At 39.8% G+C, this 24,624-nt stretch overlaps 6 protein-coding genes across 7 annotated transcripts; 3 read left to right on the top strand and 3 right to left on the bottom strand.

Annotated features, from left to right (window-relative positions):
- Positions 1–813: 813 nt before the first annotated feature.
- Positions 814–2,102, bottom strand: LOC136410862 (bombyxin A-7-like). The gene is made up of 3 exons (XM_066393219.1): positions 2,019–2,102; positions 1,195–1,412; positions 814–1,142 (listed from the first exon to the last, which is right to left on the bottom strand). The coding sequence occupies exons 2-3, from the start codon at positions 1,385–1,387 to the stop codon at positions 937–939; spliced, it is 399 nt and encodes a 132-aa protein (XP_066249316.1). The 5' UTR covers positions 1,388–1,412; positions 2,019–2,102; the 3' UTR covers positions 814–936.
- A 3,504-nt stretch (positions 2,103–5,606) lies between these two features.
- On the bottom strand, positions 5,607–7,347 carry LOC136411036 (lipase 3-like). Its single transcript, XM_066393441.1, has 7 exons — positions 7,279–7,347; positions 6,817–6,991; positions 6,377–6,762; positions 6,151–6,312; positions 6,012–6,096; positions 5,818–5,960; positions 5,607–5,759 (listed from the first exon to the last, which is right to left on the bottom strand). Exons 1-7 carry the CDS (start codon positions 7,345–7,347, stop codon positions 5,607–5,609), a joined length of 1,173 nt encoding a protein of 390 aa, XP_066249538.1.
- A 4,001-nt stretch (positions 7,348–11,348) lies between these two features.
- Positions 11,349–12,101, top strand: LOC136411035 (lipase 1-like). Its single transcript, XM_066393440.1, has 3 exons — positions 11,349–11,420; positions 11,480–11,793; positions 11,843–12,101. The coding sequence occupies exons 1-3, from the start codon at positions 11,349–11,351 to the stop codon at positions 12,099–12,101; spliced, it is 645 nt and encodes a 214-aa protein (XP_066249537.1).
- A 133-nt stretch (positions 12,102–12,234) lies between these two features.
- LOC136411195 (lipase 3-like) lies at positions 12,235–21,267 on the top strand. Of its 2 annotated transcripts, XM_066393688.1 has the most exons (10): positions 12,235–12,502; positions 12,558–12,642; positions 12,695–12,837; positions 12,899–13,006; positions 19,359–19,533; positions 19,600–19,985; positions 20,038–20,196; positions 20,749–20,833; positions 20,887–21,029; positions 21,077–21,267. In XM_066393688.1, exons 1-10 carry the CDS (start codon positions 12,395–12,397, stop codon positions 21,233–21,235), a joined length of 1,551 nt encoding a protein of 516 aa, XP_066249785.1. In that variant the 5' UTR covers positions 12,235–12,394; the 3' UTR covers positions 21,236–21,267. The 2 variants fall into 2 exon arrangements, with proteins under 2 accessions (XP_066249785.1, XP_066249786.1); XM_066393689.1 differs by lacking the exon at positions 12,899–13,006 and having other exon boundaries at positions 12,236–12,502.
- Positions 13,618–16,043, top strand: LOC136411012 (lipase 3-like). Its single transcript, XM_066393418.1, has 7 exons — positions 13,618–13,701; positions 13,758–14,071; positions 14,122–14,368; positions 15,092–15,224; positions 15,606–15,690; positions 15,744–15,828; positions 15,882–16,043. The coding sequence occupies exons 1-7, from the start codon at positions 13,618–13,620 to the stop codon at positions 16,041–16,043; spliced, it is 1,110 nt and encodes a 369-aa protein (XP_066249515.1).
- A 1,503-nt stretch (positions 21,268–22,770) lies between the features above and the next one.
- On the bottom strand, positions 22,771–24,599 carry LOC136411034 (lipase 1-like). Its single transcript, XM_066393439.1, has 5 exons — positions 24,552–24,599; positions 24,195–24,505; positions 23,904–24,144; positions 22,983–23,369; positions 22,771–22,935 (listed from the first exon to the last, which is right to left on the bottom strand). Exons 1-5 carry the CDS (start codon positions 24,597–24,599, stop codon positions 22,771–22,773), a joined length of 1,152 nt encoding a protein of 383 aa, XP_066249536.1.
- Positions 24,600–24,624: the final 25 nt, after the last annotated feature.

Here is a 24,624-nt window from a genome sequence, read left to right as displayed (position 1 = left end):
GCCCTGAAACAGCTTTAGGAGGTGATTTTTTTGTAGAGTTATGATGATAAAGCTGAGGAATTGCTTTTTAAAGTTCAGGAAACAGCGGAGAATGCCGAAGATGGAAGACACAGTGATGAGTGAAACTTTCTGATTGGAGGCCGAAGAAAACCACCGTATTTGTTAGTGGGATAGACATGTGCCTTTCGCTCAATGATATCTGTTCTTCTCTAGTATGCAAAGAAATACAACTTACGAGCAAGGACAGGAGAAACGTATCGAGCGCGAGAATCGACTTTTTACAAGGAAGGGCTAGCAGAGCTTGTCCAATTGGGCCTTTTCACAAAAATTATTTCTTTGAAGCTAAATGAGGTTGAAATGTGACTTCCACACTGGAGGATAGCTCTAGAAATTCTCTACTGCGAGATAAATTGGCCGCTTCCCAGAAGAGACATCAGTAAAGCTACTAGAACAGGAATCGAGTCACTTCCAAAACTAACGTGTTCCTTCAAATTGATTTTTTCAGTAAATAACATCTCGGAAATGAAACGAGCTAGAGTTGTGAAAAAAAAATGAGCAACTTCCTAGAAGAGACTGCAGAAATACGCCAGGGGCAAGAATCAAGTAACTACAAAAAGGAGCTTGCAGATAGACAGGCCCTAATTTTGGGTAATTTATTCAGTTTCAAGGGAAACTCTTATTATAAAAAGACAAAAAAGGGAGAAAATGAAATATTCCTTTTGGTACATTTGCGGCTATTGTGCGAAGAAACAACAACCGGCCTCCGGGGGAATAAATCTAACCAGCGAGGGAGTTAAGGCGATAAAATGCTAATTTATTTTATTCGTCCTAGGACGAGGCGGACGAAACCAGCGCTTTATTTCTCTCTAAATATTCTTCATTTACACATTACGATAATAGTGATAGCAATAATAACATTAAAGGAAAGGGGTATTGTTAACGCCCCTGCCGCCTGATGCCACAATACTCTTTCAGCTGCTCCCTTGAGCAAGTCTGCAGACAGCACTCCTCTACTATGCCATCAAACCGCTTGCGACGTCCATGGGAACCGTACCGCCACATGGCATTCAAGTACACTGCGTATAGATCGTCCATAGGATCAGGACTGCTTTCATATTCGTCTTGCAGCGTGTTGCTGAAACCTTCAAAATTTTTATTTAAGAATTAACTGAGCAAAATTATTTTCGCCCTTACCGACAGGTATCACAGACTTTTTATGAGGAGATGGTCCGGCAAAGACATTTCCGCACATATCGCTGAGAAGTTTATTGAGAAAATCACCGCATCTAGCTCTTTCTCCTATAGCTACAGGCTGCTGGTTCAGATAATTTGCTCTGGAGACATGGATGGTGAAAGTGAGGGCCAATAGGAGGATTGCAATCTTCATTGTTGACTGATATTTGATAAAAGAGCTGCAAAAAAGGTAAGTAAACGAAGAAAAGTAATATGCAACATTAGAGAACATGTTCCAGAAGTATCTGGAAATATCTTGGATGTAAAAATTTTCGAGATAAAAATAAATATTGTCCTTCGAAATGAGTTGTGGATTCAAAACCAGACTAATAGGCATTCTTAGAGATTCTGAAACACTTTGAAAGGAGACATGGAAGGTGAAGATAAAATTCAGTAAGAGAATTTCATTATTAAATGAAACTTGACAAAGATTACTGCAGTAAATGTCGTGAAATGGAACGAAACTCTGCGAAATGTTCGAGAATCTTCTACAAATTTCTGGAACAGACATTCTTGGGAAAAATAACTTTCAAGCAGACAAAAAGTGAAAATATGAGAAATGTAATTAAAATTTTCATTTTATTTCATTTGCGAGATGATTCTCGAAGCTTCTCAAACATTCTAGAGTTTTCCTCATTCACCATTTAATACTATACATAAAACAAAAACATTTGGACGTAAATTTAAGAATAGTTTTAGACGATATTTCGAGAAAAACTGCGCCTTCACCATTACATCAAGAACTTTTCCTTTTTCTGTGAATTCTTTTACACTGAGTTACTTACCGTCCTCGGAGGATTTCGCACACTCACTACACATCTCCCCCATTCATCTGCAACTTTAAATACTAAAATCACCTATGAATATTGATGAAACAGCTAAAGCGAGCACAAACTGAAGACGACAGGTAAGGTCGACGAAGGTGCCATGTGGGGTAGAAAAAAAACGCACGTGTGGGTAGAAGTTGCCAAGGCCGAGAATAGCCAACTTTTCCTAGCCGAGTTAATTGACAGAGCCGTAATGGATCGGTGTGTAATGAATCATTTCTGCACGGGGAGAGAAACAGTCGTCATCGAAAGTGATATGTCTTCGGCGTGATAAATCACAGTAGTTCATTAGAGAGATTCGCATTCCGCATTGATTTTAATAATCTCGGAGACGGCGTCATTTGTCTTTTGGACGAGTGTCTTTTCCGAGGAGATTTCCTCTAGATTAGCTCCTTGTCCCCCTTACTCAATAGTGTCTGGTAGCCTGGAGACTTGTCCAAAGTTTGCTTTTGAAGATGAGCTATTTGAGGCAAAGGAATTTCTCAAGTTTTTTCTAGTTTATAGTGATTGCTAGCTGCCCCACTTATCTTCTTTTTTGCAGTAATTAGAGTTATGCAATAGCTAGTCGATGACGATGATATGGAAGGTTACGTACTTCCATAGTTTTAAAATATTATTATTTTGTCTCCACTTGATTTGTCTCTATAGTCCCCAATTATGAGGACCACAAAATATCTCCTTAATCAGTAAACAACACCCCCTTTCCCACGGCCGATTATCGCAATTTAAGCTGATTTGTTTTGCACCTCCCAGTACAAAACCGCAGATTGGATGTGTATGATTAAAGCGATAAACATGTTGTGTTTACAGTCAATAAAACCCATTACAAGGCCATTATACGCAAACGTAATAACGGCCCCGGCAATTTTCTGTTGTATTAAATAATTTCGGTACAGGGGAAGGGCTCAAGGGTCGCCCATTTGCATATTATTGCCCTTGGGGCTTGTGAGTCTAAAGACCCAAAAAGTGCAGTACAAAATCTGCATTTTAATACTTCATTGGCGCCGTTTAAAAATGTTTCATAATCTTAGACTGTATAACATACAAGTCTTCATTTAGAAACATTTCTGGCTTTGTGGGTCTGAAAATTGCATGTAAAGGTTTTCATTAAGCTCAAGCTTTGCGGGCTGTCTTCGTCCTCTCCCTCACATCCAGCTTTCCATATTTGATTCTAGTAGTTTCCTTTCATTGTCATTCGACAGTAAACTGAGTAATTTATAATCGTTTTGCACCTGCTTAAAGCGGCGTTTCGCTGAAAGCACCACGCCAGATGATTCATTATTTACGGCCCTTAAGAGATTGTCTATAAATTATTATTACTGTCTTCGTCACGCGGATTAGTCAAGGATGGAAGAGCACCAAAACTAGGAACTCGAACGCTCGGTATAAACTTCAATGAATAGCTAAACACGCACGAAAATGCCTCCGTCATATTTGGCTTCGGCTTTGTGGCCGCTCTAATCGGGATTTGCATGCAGGACACCGTTTCCTTTAATATTCATAAGACTCGATTAGAGTCGATGCGGAACGGCCTAGGAAATCTTATACGCCCGAAAATGGTTAAGCAGTGGAAATTTATATCCGAATATCTAAAAGCTTTGGGCCTAATACGCTCAAGACCCTGGTATTAATACTTTTCCAGGTATCTGCCCACGCTTAATAAGACGTTTCCTATCTCTGAACAGTTGGCTCTAGGTTCGTACACGTGAAATTGTCTTTAAATCAGTGAGTCCGGACATTATTAGTAACAACACGTCCAGAAAAAGACAGTAGAAACAGAGTATTCGCCGTAGGAGTGACCTATACTACCTAGTCTCGCCTATTTTCTGAAATCGTACCTTAGATAAGGGAGGAGTAACAGTTGTTTTAGAGGTGTAATTCACACCCATGGAGTGGCTACCGGATGAATTCTCCACTAGAAACATATTTTGGACGAGTTTTCAGCTCAATGCCACTCCCACAGGCATTTTAATGTTTTATCGACATTTTTGTCTGAGGGAATGTAGCCACATTCGTATTTAAAAAATACTTAATAACAACTCCTAAGAATTGCAGTAGTCACGTTACACAAGTATTACTCTACTGCTACAAGCATATCAATTTTCTTGCACATCGAAGAGGGCGTGTTTAGAAATAGCCACTCCCTCAAAACAATAGGTCACTCTCACAAATAGGAAGGATGATTGAAACAACCAATCGTAGCGAGTTATGAAGAAGCAGCCGTAGTTCAGTAATAAACCAGTCTATAGCGGAACGCCATTTCATTTTTTTCCTTTACACCACACTTTCGTTATTTATTAAACGACTGCAGCATATGATTCCAGAGTGAAATTTTCTGAAAAATTCAGAGGTGGCCTGTACAAACAAAAAAGTGGTATATTTAAGTCTATTGTACCCTTGTTGGGCGAAACCGAAAAAAAGGTTACTGAAACGTAATACTGAGGGGTAAAACAAAACACAATTCATTAAAGACTGTGCAGACAGCACCTTCCGTAAATCATGCGCCTAATCCCATTTGTCGACGAGACGCATCAGGCTGAAATCCCATTATTTTAACAGTTTTTCCTTTTCGGCAAGTTTATCTTCTTCAGCATGGCAAATGTATTCCTAACGACACTACGAGGACGAGTTTATCGGTCGGGGAAATGTAATTGATACCGCAAATCGCACTAAAAAAATAGAAATGCGATGCAATTTTCTCCATCATTTATATGCCAAGTTAATAATGTCACGTAATCGATTAACTCCCTTCGAATTGGAAGTGTCGTTATTAACTGTTGTCTCGTACAAGCCGCAGTACATTTTCCTTCTAATTAAATTCCGCGCAAGACATCGCTCTGATATATTGTCGCCTTGTTCATATCGTCCTAATTACCGCACTACACGAACCGTCTGGTTTCGCTCTTGTTCAGTGTTGAGTGCCACAGAAACTACTATGACCTACCAAGCTTAATTTGCATAAAACCATAATATTACCTGAACAATTTTAGTCTGAATTCATGTATCGTAGTAGTCACTTCCAATCGGAATAATGTCAGAAAAAGGAAAGGGTCAAGATGACACGCCCAGGGTCATTGTCTGCACGCTTTCTGAGCCACTCAGAAGCATTAAATGCGGCATACCGCTACAGACTAGGATTTTCCAGACACTTAAAAAATTATGCGAAATTTGGGTCATTCCCGAAGATTGAAATTTTGTGTGCTTTTCTATAAATTCCAATTTCATTTAAGTCACTGCTTGCAATTCTTGACAACCACTTCTTTCTGAGTTAGAGCAGGCTTTAACATTTTTGTGCTTCAAGGAATGTACGTGACTTTGTTTCCCTAAAGAGCCAATTCTTCATCTCAAGTGGTTTTGAAATTGCAAACCTTCAAATGGAGCACTAACTGAAGTCCTGTTGCTGCTACTGAAGTCATTACACTGCTGTCCCTCAAATGTTATCTTAACTCAAGCTGAAGCCTCTTTACTGGTTTCACCTTAAATCAGCTACTAAAATGAAACCACCCTATCTCTTCTTCAACTCTTTATTGCTCATAGGATAGCTAATCATTCAAAGCCCTTAAAAACCTCATACAAAGGCTCATTAACCACCTCCTTTAAATCAAAAGCCATAATGTAGTCCAAATGGTTCCACCCCTCTACAGCCACCTGATGTTTCAGCACCACGTTAGGAAGTTTCACTGCGAACTTATCAACCATCTACCTGACAAAACTTGTTAAAGGGCTTTAGTAACTTAATAACCCTAATAGTTCTTACCCTAATATTGCTGATGGGATCATCAGGGGAGTAAAAAAGGGCCATGGGCGCCTTGCAATTGCTCAGATTGTAGTATTGAGGTTTAGGGCTGTTGAAGAGTTGAAAGTTCCTCTTGGGGCCGTGGTCAAATGGCTTGAATTCTCCTGAATTTTTTTTTAAATCGCCTGGTGAATTTGCAATAAAGTGCTACTGACCTGAGATGACGCTTTGAGCATAATGAGCAGGCTGTTTTAAAGATAAAGCTTGAGGGGCATATTGAACTATCACAGGCAGTTGAGTCTGAAATAGAAACTTTAATGGGAAAAAGGACATTGAACAATGAAAGATCAGTACCTTATTAAACCTCCGCAGCACTCCCCCTGCAATAATACCTAAGAAATCAATGCAGAAGCTCTGAAAGAACTGAGGAGTGCAGAAAATCTTCATAATGCTGTTCAATAAATTTGGGTTCTTTGGCACTGGAAGTTCATACCAGTTTGCTTGCTCTAGAAGCTTCTAGAACCATGAAAACGAAACCTTTTTAATGGTTCTAGAAATAAATCATTCCATTAGAGCCTACCTGCAATAGAGGAAATAATCTTGCCAGAATCATTAACAAAGGACTTGAGGTGTCATGAAGGAACACTGTGGGCGCCAAAAGGGCTGCCACCCTAATCTTTGGGTTCATTTGAGGTATCCATGATAACATGACCAGAAGCACGGTGGTGCCCTGTGAGTGCCCCACATAAAACACACTCTCAACCCCAGTTTTCTGCTGAATATACTCAATAGTAGCAGGAAGGTCGTAAACCCCCATTTCATGCCAACTAAAGTCCCAGAACTTTCCAGAATCCTTATCAGGATCCAAAGTACTATGCTTCCTAGAAGCGGTGGTACCTCTGGCATTGAATAGCCATACGTCATATCCTCGGTCTGCTAAATAGAATGCAAGAGAATTTGTAGGACCTGAAGATGAGTTTGACTGGAAAAGATTATTGCGGAATTGGTAACGAAAAGTACCAGTAAAAATGAAGTTCTCTCCTCCTCCTCCCATACCATGGACTAGCAGTGCTACCTGTCGGGAGTGGTTGGTGGCGGTTCCATGAGGTATTCTGTGTGCTGTTAGAAGGTAACCGTCCTCAGTTGGGTAGGTGTGCGCTTCGAAGGGGTAGCCGTGTTTTTGGATGTATTGAGCCTGGATTTAGGTTTGGCAAAGTTGAGATAAAGATATATGTGAACCGCGTCTATGCAGGACAGTTCTAGATATATTTAGAAAATTCTATTCGTCATTTCCTCATCTTAAAAAATCGACCACCTTTCTCTATGATAAATGGATCTAAAGGAGATTAAAGTTTTCTAGCGGAATTCTTCAAGAAATCCATTAATTGATACAAGTATCAATAAAAATCTAAGAAGTTCTACGAGGCCAATATTTCTAGAAAATAAAAAAAAAGAAGAAAGTCTAAAAAATTGAGTACTCACAGCTGATAAATTCTCATCAGGATGTGACTTAACCCACATAAAAACCAACATCACTAAATACACCTTCATTTTATACTTTTACAACCATATAACCTAAAGCGTCAATTACCAGTAGATGGAATCTGTACTATGTCCTTGCTTCTTGACCACTTCTTGCAATTGCCATTTCCTGTTTCTTGGGATGTAATTACTCATTAACAAACATGTGCTTTGTAGAAAAAAATGCTTAAGCTGATGCAAATTATATAAGCAATGATTGTCGTTCACATACGTGTCTTTGCAAAGATGGATTTATTGATGAATCAGATCTTAATAGAGCTACAAACTGCTCCATTGAGATATTTGAGGAAAATCAGGATCGGTGAGAAGAAATACTCGCATAGAAAATGTTTTATTGATTTGTTAGCTGTGTTGTTGGGTATTAAACTTTGAATTTTTCAGATGAATCAACCTCCAGTTTAAGATTTAATTTATAGCCCACAGAAGATATTTTTAACGTATTTTAGTCAGAGTCGAAGTCACTTTTTATATTTTAGGTTTTTGTTTAGTCAATTTTAAGAAAGAGAGAAAATTCCAAGTCAAAACAGTTGCGAAAATTTTCTGATAAAATTACGTATGGATTAACAAAAACTCCCCATTATTTCTTATTTATAGTAATCTAAAAAAAATTGTAAAATTTCTAGTTAAAATTGATGTGGCTTGAAAAGAAATTTGGAGACAAAATAATCGCGAAAACTTAATTGCCAGAATTGATAAGAATTTCTGATAATTTCTCATCTAAAGTTAAGTTTAAGAGATAATGGATTTTCGGTAAAAATTTACATGGATTGTTTATAATATCGAAAACGACCTTTTGACCCCTTTGACGATTTTCAAGCATTTTAAAAATCAGTCCAAACTTTCTTATGAAAAATAATGAAATATCTGAAAAAACTAACCTAATTAAGTTCACCTTTGCAACACAACCTATCAAATCTACATGCAAATAGCTTGAAGTAAAATTATTTAAATGCGTTAAAAACTGATATTATAAAATATTGGATTTTTTGTTCAACCCTGCAAATATATTCAGTATGTATTTCCTATTAAATAATAATTAATTAATTCCCACCTCTTTTTTAGATTTCATATCACTTGTGACCCTGAAAAATATATTTTTAATGGGAATCATTAATATATTATCTTTTTTTTTAATTTGAAATATATATTAATTAGGATGGTTTAAATATCGATTTGAATTAGCCCATCTGCAATAATTGTATTAAGCGGTTGATCGAGTTTAGTCAAGTGCCAAATGAGGCTCTAGTGAAGCTAATCGCATAACAAGAAAGTGATAAACGTAAGTTTTAGTGTAGTGATTTTTTACTAACTTTTAAATGGTTAAAATTTATAAATATGTGTGGTACCGTGTTACCAAAATCGAACAAAAAAAAACACTTTACTTAAGGAGGTAAAGTATGGTCTTTATTATAAAAAAATATGGTATAAAGGTACTGACAATGCATCAGAAATATCATGCCCCTGAGTGCGAATGATTTTTAAAAACTTGTTTTCACACTTTTAGACATCTTTAGGTTGAGAGTTTATAGAGTCCAATGAACGAGTGTTAGTGCATTCAAATTTATAAGAAATATGGTGTAAGGTATGCGCTATATTATAAAATATATGCCACAGAAGTTTTGACTATGTATCAGAAATATCATGCCTCCGAAAGTGAATCATTTCAAGAAACGTGATTTCGCTCTTTTGGGCTGTGTACTATTCAGCTTTCCAAGAAATATTAAATCAGGCCTTTGCACCCCCCGTGCACGCCCAAAGAATACACAATTTAAATCCCTTCACCTCGCAGCGTCTAGAGAGAAAAAATCGTCAAAAACAAAACCCAGTTTTATTACAAAACGACACCATTACTCGTGACAACATAGCTGACCGGCCTGTATTGGCCGGCCCGTAGCTGACCAGCAACATCCATCAAGGCTGACGCTGATATAGCGACGTCGCTTCCCTGTGACAGCTAGATGAACTACTCGGGGCGCGCGTTTCTTTCCAGGAAGACGTCGCAAAAAGCGAAGAATGACGAATTATGGCCCTCCGGTGTCAATTTAGCCTTGCGAAATTGGCGGAGACGGTGACAATTAAATTCGGGCAAATGTTTAGCAATCAGAGGTGTGTACCAGGAGTAAATACGCAGAAATGTCTGCCGGTTTGCTGGGTTAATATTAGCCCGATCAGTCGTGTCTGATGCAAATAGCTTGGCGGTCTTTCGGTTGACAAATACCGGCTTTAGAGACGGCCAAAACTCCCTCGTACACCTGGACCCTCCCTGCCGATAAACCAGTTGTCAATTGTCATGGAAATCGGCAATTTTTGCGGTTGAAATGGCCGATAAACGCGATTTTGATTGAATAACGTTATTATGACTTCCGGTGCTGTTTGCCTGTTGGATTGATTGGCAAAAAGTGTTTGGAAAGGCGCACAAATGCAATGAAATTGAACTCGGGAAATTAAATATTGACGCTAGCGGTAAGCCGGCGAGCTGGAATAGTTCTATGGGTTAGTGTATGAGCAGTGAAAAACACTATTTAACTCGTAAAAACGCGAACATTTGACTGATATTTGTGCAAACTCTTCGTGCAAATTAATTTTTATCCAGGAGCTCCCGCATCATGCTGAAGATTTTATAGTGTTTGAGTTGTGAAAAGTCTCCTTTCCCTTTAAAAAGTCTATTAGCCCCCCACCCCCCTAGAGCAAGTGCAATGTTGATATATCGCTTCTGATTTGTTTTGAGACATTTTCACAAAGAAACACTAAATTGCAAAACAGTGTTCACGTTGTGACAATTCTAACTGACAAGACCACAGCACGAAAAACTAATTTGTTACACTTTAACATCTCAAATTCAGGAAAATAACCTAAAAACAGTTCAGTGTTCGTGTTATGAAAATTTTCAATAACTTCCTTAATTATATCCGAGCAACGTTAAATGTGCTTAAAACTTCAATTTCAAGGTGTTAAGGGCATATTTTACATTACCATAATGTAGCGTCGGGTTTGATATTACTGTAGATATAGGATGGTGTTTATATCTTTTAATGAAATCACAGGTCAGAAGAAGGATTATAAATGTGCGTTTATTAATACAAAGTGAACAAAGCGGAAGACAATGTAACTTATGCAGTTGCGAGCGCGGACGCGACTTCTGAGTTGCTAACCACCAACCGAACCCAGAAGAAAAGAGAGCTTGCACATGCCTTGCAAATCCTTAAATACTAAAACTCGTGGTGATAAACCATGGGCATACTTTGGTTAGGGTGCCATCTGCCCCACCCATCGCATCAAACCATGGCGTCTTAGCTTGCTAGATAGGGAATTGGAATTTCAACTATAGGGTCAACGGAATCTATCACGGGCAATTCAAATACCGACAAGGCATAAAGTGGGAAATTCTCATGCTCCAACTAATGCCTACCAGGGTCGTACCTCAGGGGTATGTCAATCTGAAAGATAATACCTACTATGTAACATATATCAAACGTAAAAGTAACCTATCTACAAGAATATCCCAACAGCCAACATCAATCCTACAATAATTAAAACATTATTGAGACTGGTAATGTTTTCTGTGACAAAAGGAGCTTTTATAATAATAATAATAAATAAATAATAATTTTATAAAATAATAATAAAATTCCTCATTAAATGGAAGTTTTCAACTTTTCTGTCCACTGTTAGAGAAAAATTTCACATTTTCGTAAGTGAAACACTATTAACTGAAATAGTGTTTCCGTCAAATCCCTTGCTGGGGACGTTATGAACTTAATTACCTGCTAAAATATCAATAGTGTTTTAGTGTTTGCCTTATGAAAACTTGTAAAAATAACAAGAGAAGACCCTATTTAGACCATAAATAAATTTAACACTCGGCTATTTAAAGCACACCTTAAATATATTCCTTTTTTTGCATTCCCTTTCTAAAGAAAATGAAATAGTTTTACTAGTGCTAAAAATTTGAATGTGAAATTAATTCCTTAGGACTTTCTACAAGTATATGCAGACGTTGAGTACCAACTATGGAATTTCTCGTTCTAATACTTCTTTTTCTTCAAACGGTGCTGTCACACCCTGACGAGGGATTATCTATTGTAAGAAGTTATCCCTTCCACCAACATCCCTAGTGAGACTAGCGCCTGTTTAAATCTAGAAAAAACTCGTCCGAAAACACGGCTACCCCATCGAAAGCCATCGATTTGAGACCCCAGACGGCTACCTTCTGAAAGCCTACCGAATCCCCCATGGCAAATCCGGTATTCCTTCTAAAAGGGTGGCGTTGCTAGTACATGGCTGTGGGGGCACTGCCGAGAATTTCATCGTTCTGGGCCCACCCAACGCTATGGTTTTCTATATGGCAGATCGTGGCTATGATGTGTGGCTTTTCAACGCCAGGGGCAACAGGCACAGCAGAAAACATCGCACGCTCAGCCCTAATAGGAATGCTAAAAAGTTCTGGAACTTCTCGTGAGTTTTCTAAAACGTCCTTACGCGAAACCATAAATTCTGAGCTTAGATTTCACGAAATTGGAATTTACGATCTGCCCACCACCATCGAGTACGTGCTGAATTACACAAAAGCAAAGAAATTGTTCTATGTGGGACACTCCCAAGGGGGCACCAGCTTCTATATTATGCTATCAGAGAGACCAGAATTGAATAAAAAAATTAGCGCAGCGGCACTGCTAGCGCCCGCTTCCCATCTTGAGTATACATTAACGCCAATGTTCTTTTCTTTTGCCAGAATGATTAGGATGATCAAGGTGAACAACTAATTTGACGACGATACCAATTAAAATTGCAGAAAATGGAACGTGCGGGGGACTGATCGCTTTTCTAATCAATCAGCTGTCAGATAACGTTCAGTCCTATTTTCGTCCTATACCGTCTAACGTCTGATTGGTTAGGAAACTGTTCAGTCCACCGTACATACCACTGGCGCCTGGATAGATGGCACCAGAGCTTAAAGCTATCCGACGCTTTATTATTGTGTTGAATATTAAAATCGAGATTTCAGGGAATACTAGAGTGGCTCCGGTGGTACGAACTATTGATTCCCAATAGCCCGATGGTAAACGATGTTTTGATGCAAATTTGTCGGCCGGAACATATGCACGATTTGTGCTTAGATATGATATACTTTATTGGTGGGGCTGCAAATGGATCCATTAACAAAGTACCTACTGTGAAACTTAATTTGATCATTATTAGCTGTAACATAAAATTTTCAGACCCTCTTGCCTCTCATTTTACAGTGGATACCCTCAGGATTAGCTACAGCTCAACTTTACCATTATGGTCAATTGATGATAAGTGGTACTATCAACATTATCTATCAGAATACCAACACTTTTTGTCTACATTTTAGGTGGTTTCAGGCAATACGACCATGGACTCCAGAAGAATCTAAAAATCTACAACTCTACAACTCCCCCCGAATACAATATGTCCAATGTCAGGGTACCAGTGGCCTACTTCTACTCCACTCACGATCCATTTTCCAACACTAAGGTTAATGCTAACCACACAGTTATAAGTTTGTGATTTCTTTATAGAGAATAGTCTTTTACAGATGGCGCGAACAGTTTTTGAGAAGATACCCAATGTGGTACTTAAGTATCAAGTCCCGATTGAGAGATGGAACCATATTGATTATATTCTGGCCAGTAACGCCCATGAAGTTATTTATGATAAAATTTATGATGTGTTCCAACAGTTTGACATGAAATGAGGTGTTTATGGCAGTGTTAATAAATATTTTTTAGGTTTCATGTAACTTATTGGTCCAACAAACCATGAAGTCCTCTTCTCATACCACAAGATCGAAAAAATCGTCGAAGGGGGCTGAAAAAATCTTCAGCCCCCTTCGACCTTGAAGATTAAAGCTGATTCGCTTGAAATCGTGTGGAGTCCTCCCTCCGTTGCCGAAAATTAGTGCAGATTGGCGATTACACCGTTCAGTCCTCCGCCAGCCCAAGTTAGATCAAAACTGATTGGTTAAGAGACCAAACGGTTAATTCATCCTTTCTCGAACAATCTCGAAAACTCTTCGTTCGGTATTTACAATACATTAATTTTTAAAGAGCTTGAACTTCGTTCACGTATCATACTCAAACATTTCCGTAATTGAAACCATTGAACAACAAACATCTTGTTACAAATTACCCTTATTAGATATCTTGATTATATTCCAAAGTTAAAACTGACCATTATTATAGTATTAATCGAATTTTGATGAGCACTATATAGATATTTCAATGATCACTCACCATTTAGACCGTTTCAGCGAAGATGCAGTATTTTTTGCTGTTACTTGAGCTTGTGCTCGTTTTTTCTATCATAGTACGCAGCCACCCTGATGAAGGGCTGTCCCTTGTAAGTAACTACTGCATTAGCCAATTTAAAAAATGGAAGCTTCTGGAAAATTCTAGACCCAATTTGTCAAGAAGCATGGCTATTCTATTGAAACCCATTACATTGAGACTCCAGATGGATACATTCTAGCCACTCATCTGATACCCCATGGCGTCTCTAATGTTCATACTAAAAGAGTAGTTCTGTTGGTACATGGGATGGGCAGCAGTGCTGAGAACTACGTGATTTTAGGTCCTCCTAATGCTTTGGCGTTTTACTCAGCTGACCGCGGTTATGACGTGTGGCTCTTTAATGCCAGAGACACCTTTCATTCTAGAAAACACCGCAAATTCAAAGTGATTATGGACGCTAAAAACTTCTGGCATTTCTCGTGAGTTGTAAATTCCTACATAGAACTTAGCAACGTATAGGCTAATTTAGATGGAATGAAATCGGGATCTATGATCTGCCCATCACGATTGATTATGCGCTTGAGCACTCACAGGCTCAAAAGTTGCTTTATGTAGGACATTCGCAAGGAGGCACCTGTTTCTATGTAATGCTATCAGAAAGGCCGGAAATGAATGCGAAAATTAGCGCTGCGGCGCTTTTGGCTCCTGTTTCCTTTTTACACAATACATTTTCGCCTATCCTTGGGTTTGGAGCCAGGATTCGTCAATTCATCAAAGTATTTGAATATTTTTATTCACTATTTTTGGGCCGCGACCAATCAAATCGCAACTAATGTAGGACGGGTGGATGACTGAACGGCGCCTTTGCCAATCAGGTAATAGTCAGCGTTCAGTCGTCCGTCCGTCCAACGCCGTGCGGCATATGTTTTATTTGGATATGTAGTTTCCTCTTTAAACTCTGCAATTTATAATGTAATCGGTCAAATAACAGGAGTCTAGCAGAGATAGGTTGAGGCACATCACTTATTTACAGCTTACTCGAAACTATGTTGTTTCCTTTGTAAACCTTGAAGTTTGCGTTAATATCGGTCAAATAACAAAAATCTACCAAAGGCAGATTTTCTTAATTGGGGTTCACTTATCGACAACGATACTAAAAATAAGAACTAGATGAATTCTTTTTAGGTATATCTCTAAATATTTTACTTCCACACTACTTTACTTTTTTTATATTACTTTCTTTGAGCAACCAATCAAATCGCAAAGCACAGGACGAACGTAGAACCGAACAATCTCCTAGCCAATCAGAGAACAGATATTGCTCAGTCCTCTGCTCGTCCTACGCTCTCAGCGCGAGCGTACGACGGGCTGAACGGTTCTTCACCAGTGCTGTGTGGGTCACTGGTTCTGATCGTTAAATTTGAATTTTAAACAAAATTGAACTTATGGATAATAGGATAGAGTGAAACATTACTCACCTGGTTAAATAACTTTTTCAGCGAATTATGGATATCTTCAATTGGTATGAACTTCCGGCCCCTAACACTCCGATGGTGAACCGCAAGCTGTTTACTTTGTGCAAACCGCCGGACATGCAGGATATTTGCATGGAGATTATTTATTTTTTCGCTGGTACCGACAGTGGATTCATTAATAAGGTATATACTCGTTGACATTAAAATATCCATAAGCAATAATTCAAAGGTTTTCTATTTTGAAACAAATCTACTTTCAACGCCATGTTACAAAACAAGGGATGAACATCATCTTTCCATTGATTCATTTACAAAGTGTTCAATCCTCCGCCCGTCCTCAGCTGGCAAAGTTAAACGTAGTAGTACGAGTAGAAGATTGAACGCCATGTCTCCGTTAAATGGCCAAGAAACCTTTCATCACTTCCACTTATTTCTCCTTTGATTGGTCACAAGAGCATTTAGTTTTTCTATTCAATATGACGCTGCTAATTAGTCTTGACAATTTAAATTCGGACTAGGAATTTCTGACAATTTATAGTCTCTCCTTCCACTAATCTGCCAATGGAGCCCCTCTGCAATATCAACAATGCAAATTTACAACTACGGCCTGCTAATCACCAACGGTACCCCAGCAATTCGCTTTCAGCTGCGTAGATTAACTTAACCCAATTTTCAGGGGGTTCAAAAAGTACGACTATGGTCTTAACACGAACCTACGGCTGTACAACTCGACCATGCTCCCTGAGTACAATCTGTCTAATGTCCGTGTCCCCCTAGCTTATTTCTACTCCGTATAGGACTCATTTTCTAGTAGCAAGATGGCAGAGAGCTATTCCAACATTTACCAACCGTGGTTCTGAAGTACGAAGTCCCAATCGACAATTGGAATCATCTGGACTACTTGCTAGCCGATCAAGCTAAAGAAGTAATCTACGACAAGATATTAGAGGTGTTTAAGGAGTATGAAAGGAAATAATTCTGTGAAATAATAAAATAGTGCTGACTTGAAAGAAGCTTTAATGTCGCGTATGGAAAGTTTAACTTTCGCAAACGTCGGGAATAATTACTGGATAGATCCGACTTCACAGCGAGCGTTTTCATCAGGTTTGCGGTGCATTTCGGGCATAGCGACGTCCGGGTTTCGCGTTCTCCCTAATTAGAAGTCTGACATCCGAATTTAAGGGACCCCAATTTCGAAATCCTCCCAAATTCCTTCTGCAGAAGCGGAAATTAAGAATTTTTTCCTCAAACGTCGTTGTCACGTTTGTACCGACAATCAATGCCATTTTGAATGACGCGAATGGAGAACTGAACGGAATTTTAACAGACAATACCGTTCAGTCCTCTGCCGGTCTGTTCAGCTAACAACTGATTGGCTACAGAGACGTTCAGTCCTCAATTCGTGAGATTCAACATGGCCCGACTAGTAGGCTTTGTTATTTTATTTGCTAATTTAATTTCTTGTTATGCATTGACGCACAGGAAAATACCCAAATGCGATTGAATTTATTCAATTCGCACGACGCCTTACATAACAATTAAATATTCACATCAGTGGCGTCCTTTTTCCTAGTTCCACCCAAGACATCTTCGATAGTCCTTGATGCGGTGTGCATCTGACGTTTCATTAAATGCAACTAATGCACACTTTAAGGGCATGCAGGGACGAATGGCGATTTTATTTCTGAAAAGGGATTGATATGCGGCTCTCGATGGGGTATTAAGCTTAATGGCTTTTCCGATTAGGACTAATGCTCATTGTTGCAATAAAAATGCATATTGCGCGTACTAGGAAAAACTGATTTTTCCGTAATTATACTGTACAGTTATTGGCGTGAGTAATGAGAATGTTTCGGAGGAATGAGAATAACGCATAGCCGGGGATAATGGAGAATTGATTCGGTTCGGCCGGTGTGGAGGGGGGCGGGGATTAGGCGATCGACGAAATGTTGAGTTGGGATTAACATTTCGCGGATAAAGGCGAAAATGGTGCCGGTGATCTTGATTTTGATGGCTATTTTTTCGGGATTAGCCGGAGCTCATCCCGACGAAAATCTGTCAGTTGTAAGTACCAGTAGTCAAGAGGGAGGCAGCAGATCAGTCACCACATTTATCATCTTTGAAGGAGACTTTTCAGTCCTTTATTTCCCCATTTCATTACCCCGAGAAGGGGTGTTTTAATTTTAGGCGATTACCCCGTACAATACCTTTAATTAGCTCTCTTTGAGGTATCTACTAAAAGTTGCATATAAGAGAGTTCTGGTCCGTTAAACAGACGCACGTATGGTTTTATTTGAAATTTCAAGGGTTTAATTTCAGGGTGGTGCATTTCTCGTGTGATCATCCCCGCAAGATTCTTGCCAGTTTTGAGTAATTGCCCTTAATAGAAATTTTATTTTCTTTGTGATAAATATAAAAATTAGAAGATAAGAGAGTTAATAAATGCTACTAAACAGACAAACGTATGATTTAAATCTAAAATTTATTTAATAGCGCGTATTTCCCATATTATTATCCCCAGATAATGTTATGTAATTTTCAGTAATTACCTTATATTTTAGCTTTAATATGCATTCTGTGCGGTACATATTAAAAGAAGCAAATGAGAGAGATTTCGGAGGCTAAAGAGAGTAATGCTTTAAATTTAATACTTGCAGTTTCGATACGATTATCTCTCCCTGCATCTCTCGAATTTTTAATTGCGGGTAATTAAATTTACCGTCTTTGGGCACACTCAAAAAGATGTAATTAAGAGAGATATGGGCCACCAGATAGAGACTTCTATTAGATTTAATATCTCTGCGTCAGTGTTGTGCATCTCCCACTTCATTGAACCTAAAAGACGCTTTTTAATTGCAGGTAATTAGTCCATGCCATTCCTTTAATTTACTTCCTTTGGGTTAGATGCACATAATCGAAATCGAGAGAGATTTGCGCGATCAAAAATGAAATTATCTTAAATTTGATACCTGCGTGTTGTGGATCTACCACTTTATTAAATTGAGAAGAAGTTTTTCTTAATTTTAGGTGATTACCCTATACCATCTCTCTAATGTACCTTCCTACAAACAACAGTTTCAGTGTTGTGTATCGTTCTTTTCATTAAATCCAGAGGAAGCCCTTAATTTCAATTTATTGCCCTATACGACTCCGTTTACAAACACAAGCAGATGAAATTAAGAAGGATACGGATACGGATACAAAAGCGACAATTATCTTAAATTTAATACCCTCAGATTCAGTAATGTATATCTCTCATTTTATTAATCGCAGAAGAAGCATTTTAATTTTAGTTAATTATCCCATACTAGTATTTTAGCCTTTCCCTTTTTCCTTTGCGTTCTTTGGGGCACATGCAAAAAATCAAGAGAGATGCGGGTGATCAAAAGAAAATCATCTGTAACATTATACCTTCAGTTTCGGCGCTGGATATCCCTAATTCCATTACTCCCACAGGAAGCTCTATAATTTTAAGTAATCACGCTCTACTGTGGATTTACCCTGTACACTCGATTCTCCATAAAGAAGTAAAGAATAACAGACCCGTAGTCAAGGGAGTGGACGAATGTTTACCTATAAAATACCTTCGCCTCTCAGAACTCTATAATAACAACCGTAACGCTTGCACGCCTCTATAAATTTAACCACCCAGAAATATCCACCGATCCATAGGCTGTCATACCATTATGGCACGAAAAATCCTTGGTGTGTTAATGAAAACGCATCCGGATGTAATAGGTCACAACGCATACATACTCGCCTCAACCTTGGCAACGATTTCGTACCAAAAGTGCTCATTTACAATCGGACAACATGGCGATTATTTATTTATTACTTGTAATTATTGCATAATGTCCATGCGAATGCACCGCATGTCGGTATTATTGAAAAATACCAGAAGAGTTAGCAGTAAGATTGATGACATATTGCATGTTTGCAATGTTAATTTGGGTAGCTAATTGGGTTTTGCGATTTGAATATATTATTCAAAATGTTTATTATTTGGGAAGATATTTCCACTATGTGTTGGAATTTATTTGGAAGCGGCCGTGTAGGCCACATCGGGCAATTTTGTGGGGAGAACCAGTGGGAGGAAGTTAACCTCTGCAGTTGCGTCATTACCCTCAATTTCACCGCCAGATATTCTCGTATCTTCAGCATAAATTAGCCTGCTACATCTTACAGCCCAAGTTTAACCCGTACATCGCCATATCATGTGCATTTTCCAAAAATCCACACTAAACGAGTTGCAGCTCTCTAAACCGCATCACCTCGAAAATCACCCTTTCAGACACAACTGATCCAGAAACACGGCTATCCGGTGGAAACCCACACCTACGAAACAAAAGACGGCTACGTACTGACCGCATTCAGAATTCCCCATGGAACGACCTCAATCAAGTCCAAAGAAGTGGCCCTTCTCACCCATGGAATGGGAGGAAGTGGGGAAAACTTCGTTTTCATAGGTAAATCCCTCCTAGGCATCTCGGTTCTTTCTGGGATGTTCCGACTCTTTCTGGAAATCCCCGCAGGTCCTCCCGACGCCCTCGCCTTCTACCTAGCAGACCGAGGCTATGACGTTTGGATCTTCAACGCGAGAGGAACCCACTATTCCCGGAAGCACCGCAGTTTGAACCCCAACAGAGACCGCAAGAAGTACTGGAACTTCAGCTGGCACGAAATTGGGGTCTACGATCTTCCAGCTACTATAAATTACATCCAGAAGGAAACCGGAGTTGACAGCATATTTTATGTGGGGCATTCTCAAGGTACCACCATCCTCTTCGTGATGCTATCGCAATTGCCAGAGATGAACGAGAAAATCCGAGTAGGGGCCATGCTGGCCCCCTCCGCTTTTCATTGGCTGACGCACTCGCCTTTGCTGGTAATAGGGTCCAAGCTCTGGACCTTAGGAGAAGTTAGTTCTGCCAAGATTCTTCAATAGGTGATGCTGACGAGATTCGTTTTAGAGATTGCTGGCATTGCTTAATTGGTACGAGCTGCCTGCGCCTAATAGTTCTGCCTTGACGGGTTTCGTCAAAGCGATCTGCAAGCCTGGAGCTCTGGAGGAAGTTTGCCTGGATGTGGTCAATCTCATTGGAGGGACAGACTCAAACCAACTTAATAAAGTACGAAATTTCTAATTTAAACGATTATAGCTCCACTTTGGTAGGTATCGGCCCAAAATCCCCCACTACCACGCTTCTGATTTAAATCCAGTATCATTCGCAAATAGTACTCACTTCAAATTGTCAACTCATTAATTTTCATATTTAGTATCGGGTTCACTTTAATATGTAATTTGAGTCTACGACTAAGAAGCTCCCTTTGAGACAACTCTGATTTAGATGTAAGGACAATTGTCCCGAAGAGACCAGAACGATTTTCTGGCCAACCATATGAATAGATAGCAAGACGGACAGAAGACTAAACATGGCACTAGCCAATCAGCTGTAAGGAATCGTTCAGTCCTCAGCCCGTCTAGACAGTATGTTGCTGATTGGTCAAGAAATCGTTCAGTCCTCCGCCCGTGCAAAGAATTTTTCACTGATTAGCCAAGAGACCGTTCAATCCTCCATTCGTGCTACTAATTTCTTCGCCGATTCAAAATAGCCGACTTTAGTCTGAGTCTCTCACTCCTTTGCATATAAAAATCATCTGACGAGAAAATTTCCTTTTAGACAGTGTTTCCAGTGGTGCTGCAGTACATTCCACAAGGATTCTCAGCTAGACAAGCCTGGCATTATGCCCAAATCGTCGTCTCTAGTGGGTACCAATATGCATTCCAACAGCTCCTGTTAACCGTCCATCTTTTGCAGAGGATTTCAAGCTGTACGATCATGGCGCTAAGAAGAACATGAAGCTCTATAATAGTACGATACCACCAACTTACAATATGAGCAATTGTAAAGCCCCTATAGCTCTGTTTTACGCTCCCAGAGACCCCTATGGAAACCATAAGGTAAATTATTCAATGTTAACTTAATGAATAGTTTAATGGTGTTCAAGATGGTGCAAGAATTCTCCAAGAGACTGCCCAATATTGTGCTGAAATACGAGGTTAAAGTACCCGACTGGAACCATCTGGACTTTATCCTTGCTGCCAATATCAAAGAGGTGATCCACGATCCTTTGTACGAGCTGTTCAAACGATATGAAGCTCAATAAATTGTCTTACAGTGGTGAATATTCCCTTTAAACGTTTGTATCATATTCGGTGAGGAGTCCATTATCGAAATGTCAGCGACATTCGCCGGATTCGCCAATTTCCAAACGTGTGTACCGCAAATAACGACAGCCATTTCAGGCTCTCCAGCTGAGGATAATCGAAATAAAGGGAACGAAGCGAAGCAGCATTGGGTGGATTACAAATATTAGAAAATCGGTTAACTATTGTCGTAAGCTGGGATTTGTGGCGCCATCCTGTGAGAGAAGTGCACAAGAGTCTTTAATTACCTGGTACTGCGCAATCATGTCGACACTACTTTCCCTCGCTTAGGGAGAGTAGCTTTGATGCTTAAAACTGGGTGCATATTCGTCTCACGACCCGCAGATGAAGTCACTATTAGCGTCGTGTCACTCACAGATGGCGCCACAGCCTGTAATTCTCCTCACACATTAATCCTCAGATCCTTATTTATGAATCCACAACTGACCTCCCTAAATTCAACTTTTTTTATGGGTTGGCAAGACTTTACTGTCCGATATAAAGGACCGGACACTCGAAACAATTGTGTCGCAAATATGATCGTTTTCGTCGCAGCTATTTCGTCACGCGATGGTCCCCAGGGACCACGAGCTGATAAGGGTTTCCCATCGCATTGTTTTTGTTCTACCGGGCGTCGTTACGTTGATAAATAGTCTCTTAAGGGAGGCCTGATGAAGTAATTCAGAAAAAAATCCATCGGCCCTTATTCCTGGGAAAATTGAGCGGTCTAGGTTTGAAGGGGAATGGACTAGATACTTTAAAGCTGGGATTTAGAAAGTCATTTCCTTCAGTAGTTTCACTTGGGGCTCTGCCGCCGTGGGCAGAAACTAAGTTGCCAGAATGGATGAGGTGTGACGCAACACTGATAGTTAAATCATATTCAGTGTTCAAACTGACGAGCCTTTGATTTGAGAAATAATAAACCGAGAAATAAATGTAAAATCATTTTAGAACTCTTCTCAATTCTAGCTATTAGCTGGCAGCACATTTGATAAAATTTCGGACCAAATTCGAATTAAATCAGAGGCATACGAAACGTAAGTAACGGAGCGTCATCTCAACCTACATATGAAAGTCAGCCAAGGCGCAGATTTTCTAATTTCTTTTACTCAAAAACTAAATGCGGTACCAAACAGCAACTTTCCTCAGTTCAAGGTAGAGTTAAATTTTGAAGTCGACCGAGTAACTGAAGCTATATATTTCGAGAGGTAACTGCGCTATCAACTCGCCTTTTTCGTCAGTTGAAGCCGAATATCAGTTACTATATGTGGAAAACCCCCAAAGGCAGAAGACTGATTTAAAATGTTTTAAACTCCATTGCTCAAAGTAGTACGAAATCGTAACATTTGTCACTTCAAGTTATACAAAACTTCATACTCATGCAGAGGCTTAACAAGCCGCGGCATTTGGTTCTGCAGGACTGGGCAAAGAAAACCAGTTTATAAATGAGGGCTTTAATTTTTTTTATTTGAGACTAACATTGAATTTGCCTATTTTATGGTTTTCCAAAATTCCTTTTAAAAACCTCCAAAGTCTTATCATACACCAGCTGCTTCACGTTTCTAGCCCATAAGAAGTCAATGTGGTCAAATCCAGCGTAAGGCACCTCGATCACCGTCTTCTCGCTATTGGTTATCTCCGCAGCTACCCTCTTCACACTCTACAAAAACGCCATTAACGCTCCCTTTAACCCCATCAAAAATCTACCTTCGGACTCGCCAAATAGTCCCCAGTACCATAGAAAATCACCGTGGGCATGGTGATCACCGACAAATTGTACTTGGGCGCCTTCCTGGTCCCATATCTCTTAGAATTCCCTTTCGAACCATAATCGAACCGTTTGAACTCCCCAGTCTCCATTATTTGCGTATAGTGATGGATCTGCTTGGTGGAGAAAGTGCTGGGCGCATGCTGGGCGATGATGGGCACTAGAGACTGGTCAATGGGGTGGTCCTTCAACTGTACGCCGAAATAAATGGCGTTGTAGCAGAAGAGACTTAGACCGGGAAAGGAGCAGAGCTCTTTGGCCAAGTCGTTGGTGTAAAAGATTGTTTTGGGGGGGAATTCGTAGAAAATGACGTTGCGGGCGTAAGGCTGGAAGTTTGAAAGAGAAATTAGGAATGTTGCATCAAGCTTGTGAGATCTAAAAGTCTTGGAGAGGTCTAATTCTGGTAATAACTGTATTGGTGGTTATTCTGTAGGATGACCTGGTAAGATTAGGTTTATGTGGATTGGTCTAACATTGTTGAAGTCGCGGAAACTAACATAAATTTCCATCTGATGGCAGTAAGGCCTTGGATGAATGTTCTGCAGGCTTGCCTACTCAGTTAGGCAAAAATCAATATTGGAGAGCTTCAAGAAGATGGCTCGCACAGCGACGAAGGGGTAGCTTTAACACAATCTAATGTTTGGTTGTTGAGAATGCGTCTTCCTTGTTTTGTAGGAAGCTGCTGGTGGCATATTCTGTAGGCCAGCCTACTGATTTTGCCTAAATCAACATAACAAAGTTGCTAGACTTGGTCTCATGTTAATAAACAGAGTCCATCTTACTCTTGTTGGTGAGTGGTTCTGGTAGCATACTCTATAGGCTGTCCTACTGTAATCTCTTTGCCCACAGCAACCACTTACCGAATACAACAAGGAGGCCATCTTCAAAAGCATGGTATCCTTGACATCCTCAAAGTAAGCGGCAGGCGCCAGAAGCGAGGCCACTAACACTTTTTCCCTCATGTCAGGCCTTTGGGACATCATTACGAATAACGCAGTGCAACCCTGGGAGTGCCCTACATAATACAATTTTGCAGCCCCAGTTTTCTCCAGAATATATTCTATATTGGCTGGTACATCGTAAACTCCAATTTCATCCCACCTAAGACTTTTTATCTTCGAGCCGACTTTGATTAAACAACTGAAACTCACGAAAAGTTCCAGAATTTGCTGGCGTCTTGATCAGGATCCATTGTCTGATGGCTGCGCCCGTGCCTAGTACCTCTGGCGTTGAATAACCAGACATCAAAGCCATTGTCTGCGAGCGAATAAGGCAAGGCGTCTTGCCCTAGGGTGACCCAATCGTCTGCAGATGATGCTAAACCGTGAGCCAAAAGAGCCACCTTTTTGGGTGAGGTGGCGTTGCGTCCCTGGGGGATTCTGAAAGTCTTCAGCATATATCCATCCGTGGTCGTCACTATATGAGTCTCCGCTGCATACCCTCGTCTTCGGATCAGTTGAGTCTGCAAACCGGTCATAATCGCAAGGCCAGGTGAGAAAAAAACTTACAATTGAAAGATTCTCATCGGGGTGCTTGGCCAGCGTTACGGTCACCATCATCAGCCACACAAAATGGTTGAAA

Source organism: Euwallacea similis, chromosome 9 (genome assembly GCF_039881205.1).
Source record: "Euwallacea similis isolate ESF13 chromosome 9, ESF131.1, whole genome shotgun sequence".
NCBI lineage: Eukaryota > Metazoa > Arthropoda > Insecta > Coleoptera > Curculionidae > Euwallacea > Euwallacea similis.
Note: the sequence above shows the minus strand (reverse complement) of the source record. Positions and strands in the feature narration are given on the sequence as shown.

Excerpts from the sequence above, each read along its gene's own strand:
- LOC136411036 (XM_066393441.1), bottom strand. The coding sequence starts at position 7,347 with ATGAAGGTGTATTTAGTGATGTTGGTTTTTATGTGGGTTAAGTCACAT. Across the intron at positions 6,313-6,376 it reads GATTATTTCCTCTATTGCAG|AAGCTTCTAGAGCAAGCAAA; the intron begins GTAGGCTCTAAT and ends TCATGGTTCTAG. Across the intron at positions 6,097-6,150 it reads TGCTGCGGAGGTTTAATAAG|ACTCAACTGCCTGTGATAGT; the intron begins GTACTGATCTTT and ends TTTCTATTTCAG.
- LOC136411035 (XM_066393440.1), top strand. The coding sequence starts at position 11,349 with ATGGAATTTCTCGTTCTAATACTTCTTTTTCTTCAAACGGTGCTGTCA. Across the intron at positions 11,421-11,479 it reads CTGACGAGGGATTATCTATT|AAAAAACTCGTCCGAAAACA; the intron begins GTAAGAAGTTAT and ends GTTTAAATCTAG. Across the intron at positions 11,794-11,842 it reads AAAAAGTTCTGGAACTTCTC|ATTTCACGAAATTGGAATTT; the intron begins GTGAGTTTTCTA and ends TTCTGAGCTTAG.
- LOC136411012 (XM_066393418.1), top strand. The coding sequence starts at position 13,618 with ATGCAGTATTTTTTGCTGTTACTTGAGCTTGTGCTCGTTTTTTCTATC. Across the intron at positions 15,225-15,605 it reads GATTATTTATTTTTTCGCTG|TCTCTCCTTCCACTAATCTG; the intron begins GTACCGACAGTG and ends GACAATTTATAG. Across the intron at positions 15,691-15,743 it reads CGGCCTGCTAATCACCAACG|GGGGTTCAAAAAGTACGACT; the intron begins GTACCCCAGCAA and ends CCCAATTTTCAG.
- LOC136410862 (XM_066393219.1), bottom strand. The coding sequence starts at position 1,387 with ATGAAGATTGCAATCCTCCTATTGGCCCTCACTTTCACCATCCATGTC. Across the intron at positions 1,143-1,194 it reads AAAGTCTGTGATACCTGTCG|GTTTCAGCAACACGCTGCAA; the intron begins GTAAGGGCGAAA and ends AAAATTTTGAAG.
- LOC136411034 (XM_066393439.1), bottom strand. The coding sequence starts at position 24,599 with ATGGTGACCGTAACGCTGGCCAAGCACCCCGATGAGAATCTTTCAATT. Across the intron at positions 24,506-24,551 it reads CCGATGAGAATCTTTCAATT|ACTCAACTGATCCGAAGACG; the intron begins GTAAGTTTTTTT and ends ACCGGTTTGCAG. Across the intron at positions 22,936-22,982 it reads ACTATTTGGCGAGTCCGAAG|AGTGTGAAGAGGGTAGCTGC; the intron begins GTAGATTTTTGA and ends GCGTTTTTGTAG.
- LOC136411195 (XM_066393688.1), top strand. The coding sequence starts at position 12,395 with ATGGTAAACGATGTTTTGATGCAAATTTGTCGGCCGGAACATATGCAC. Across the intron at positions 12,503-12,557 it reads CAAATGGATCCATTAACAAA|ACCCTCTTGCCTCTCATTTT; the intron begins GTACCTACTGTG and ends TAAAATTTTCAG. Across the intron at positions 12,838-12,898 it reads ATCCATTTTCCAACACTAAG|ATGGCGCGAACAGTTTTTGA; the intron begins GTTAATGCTAAC and ends AGTCTTTTACAG.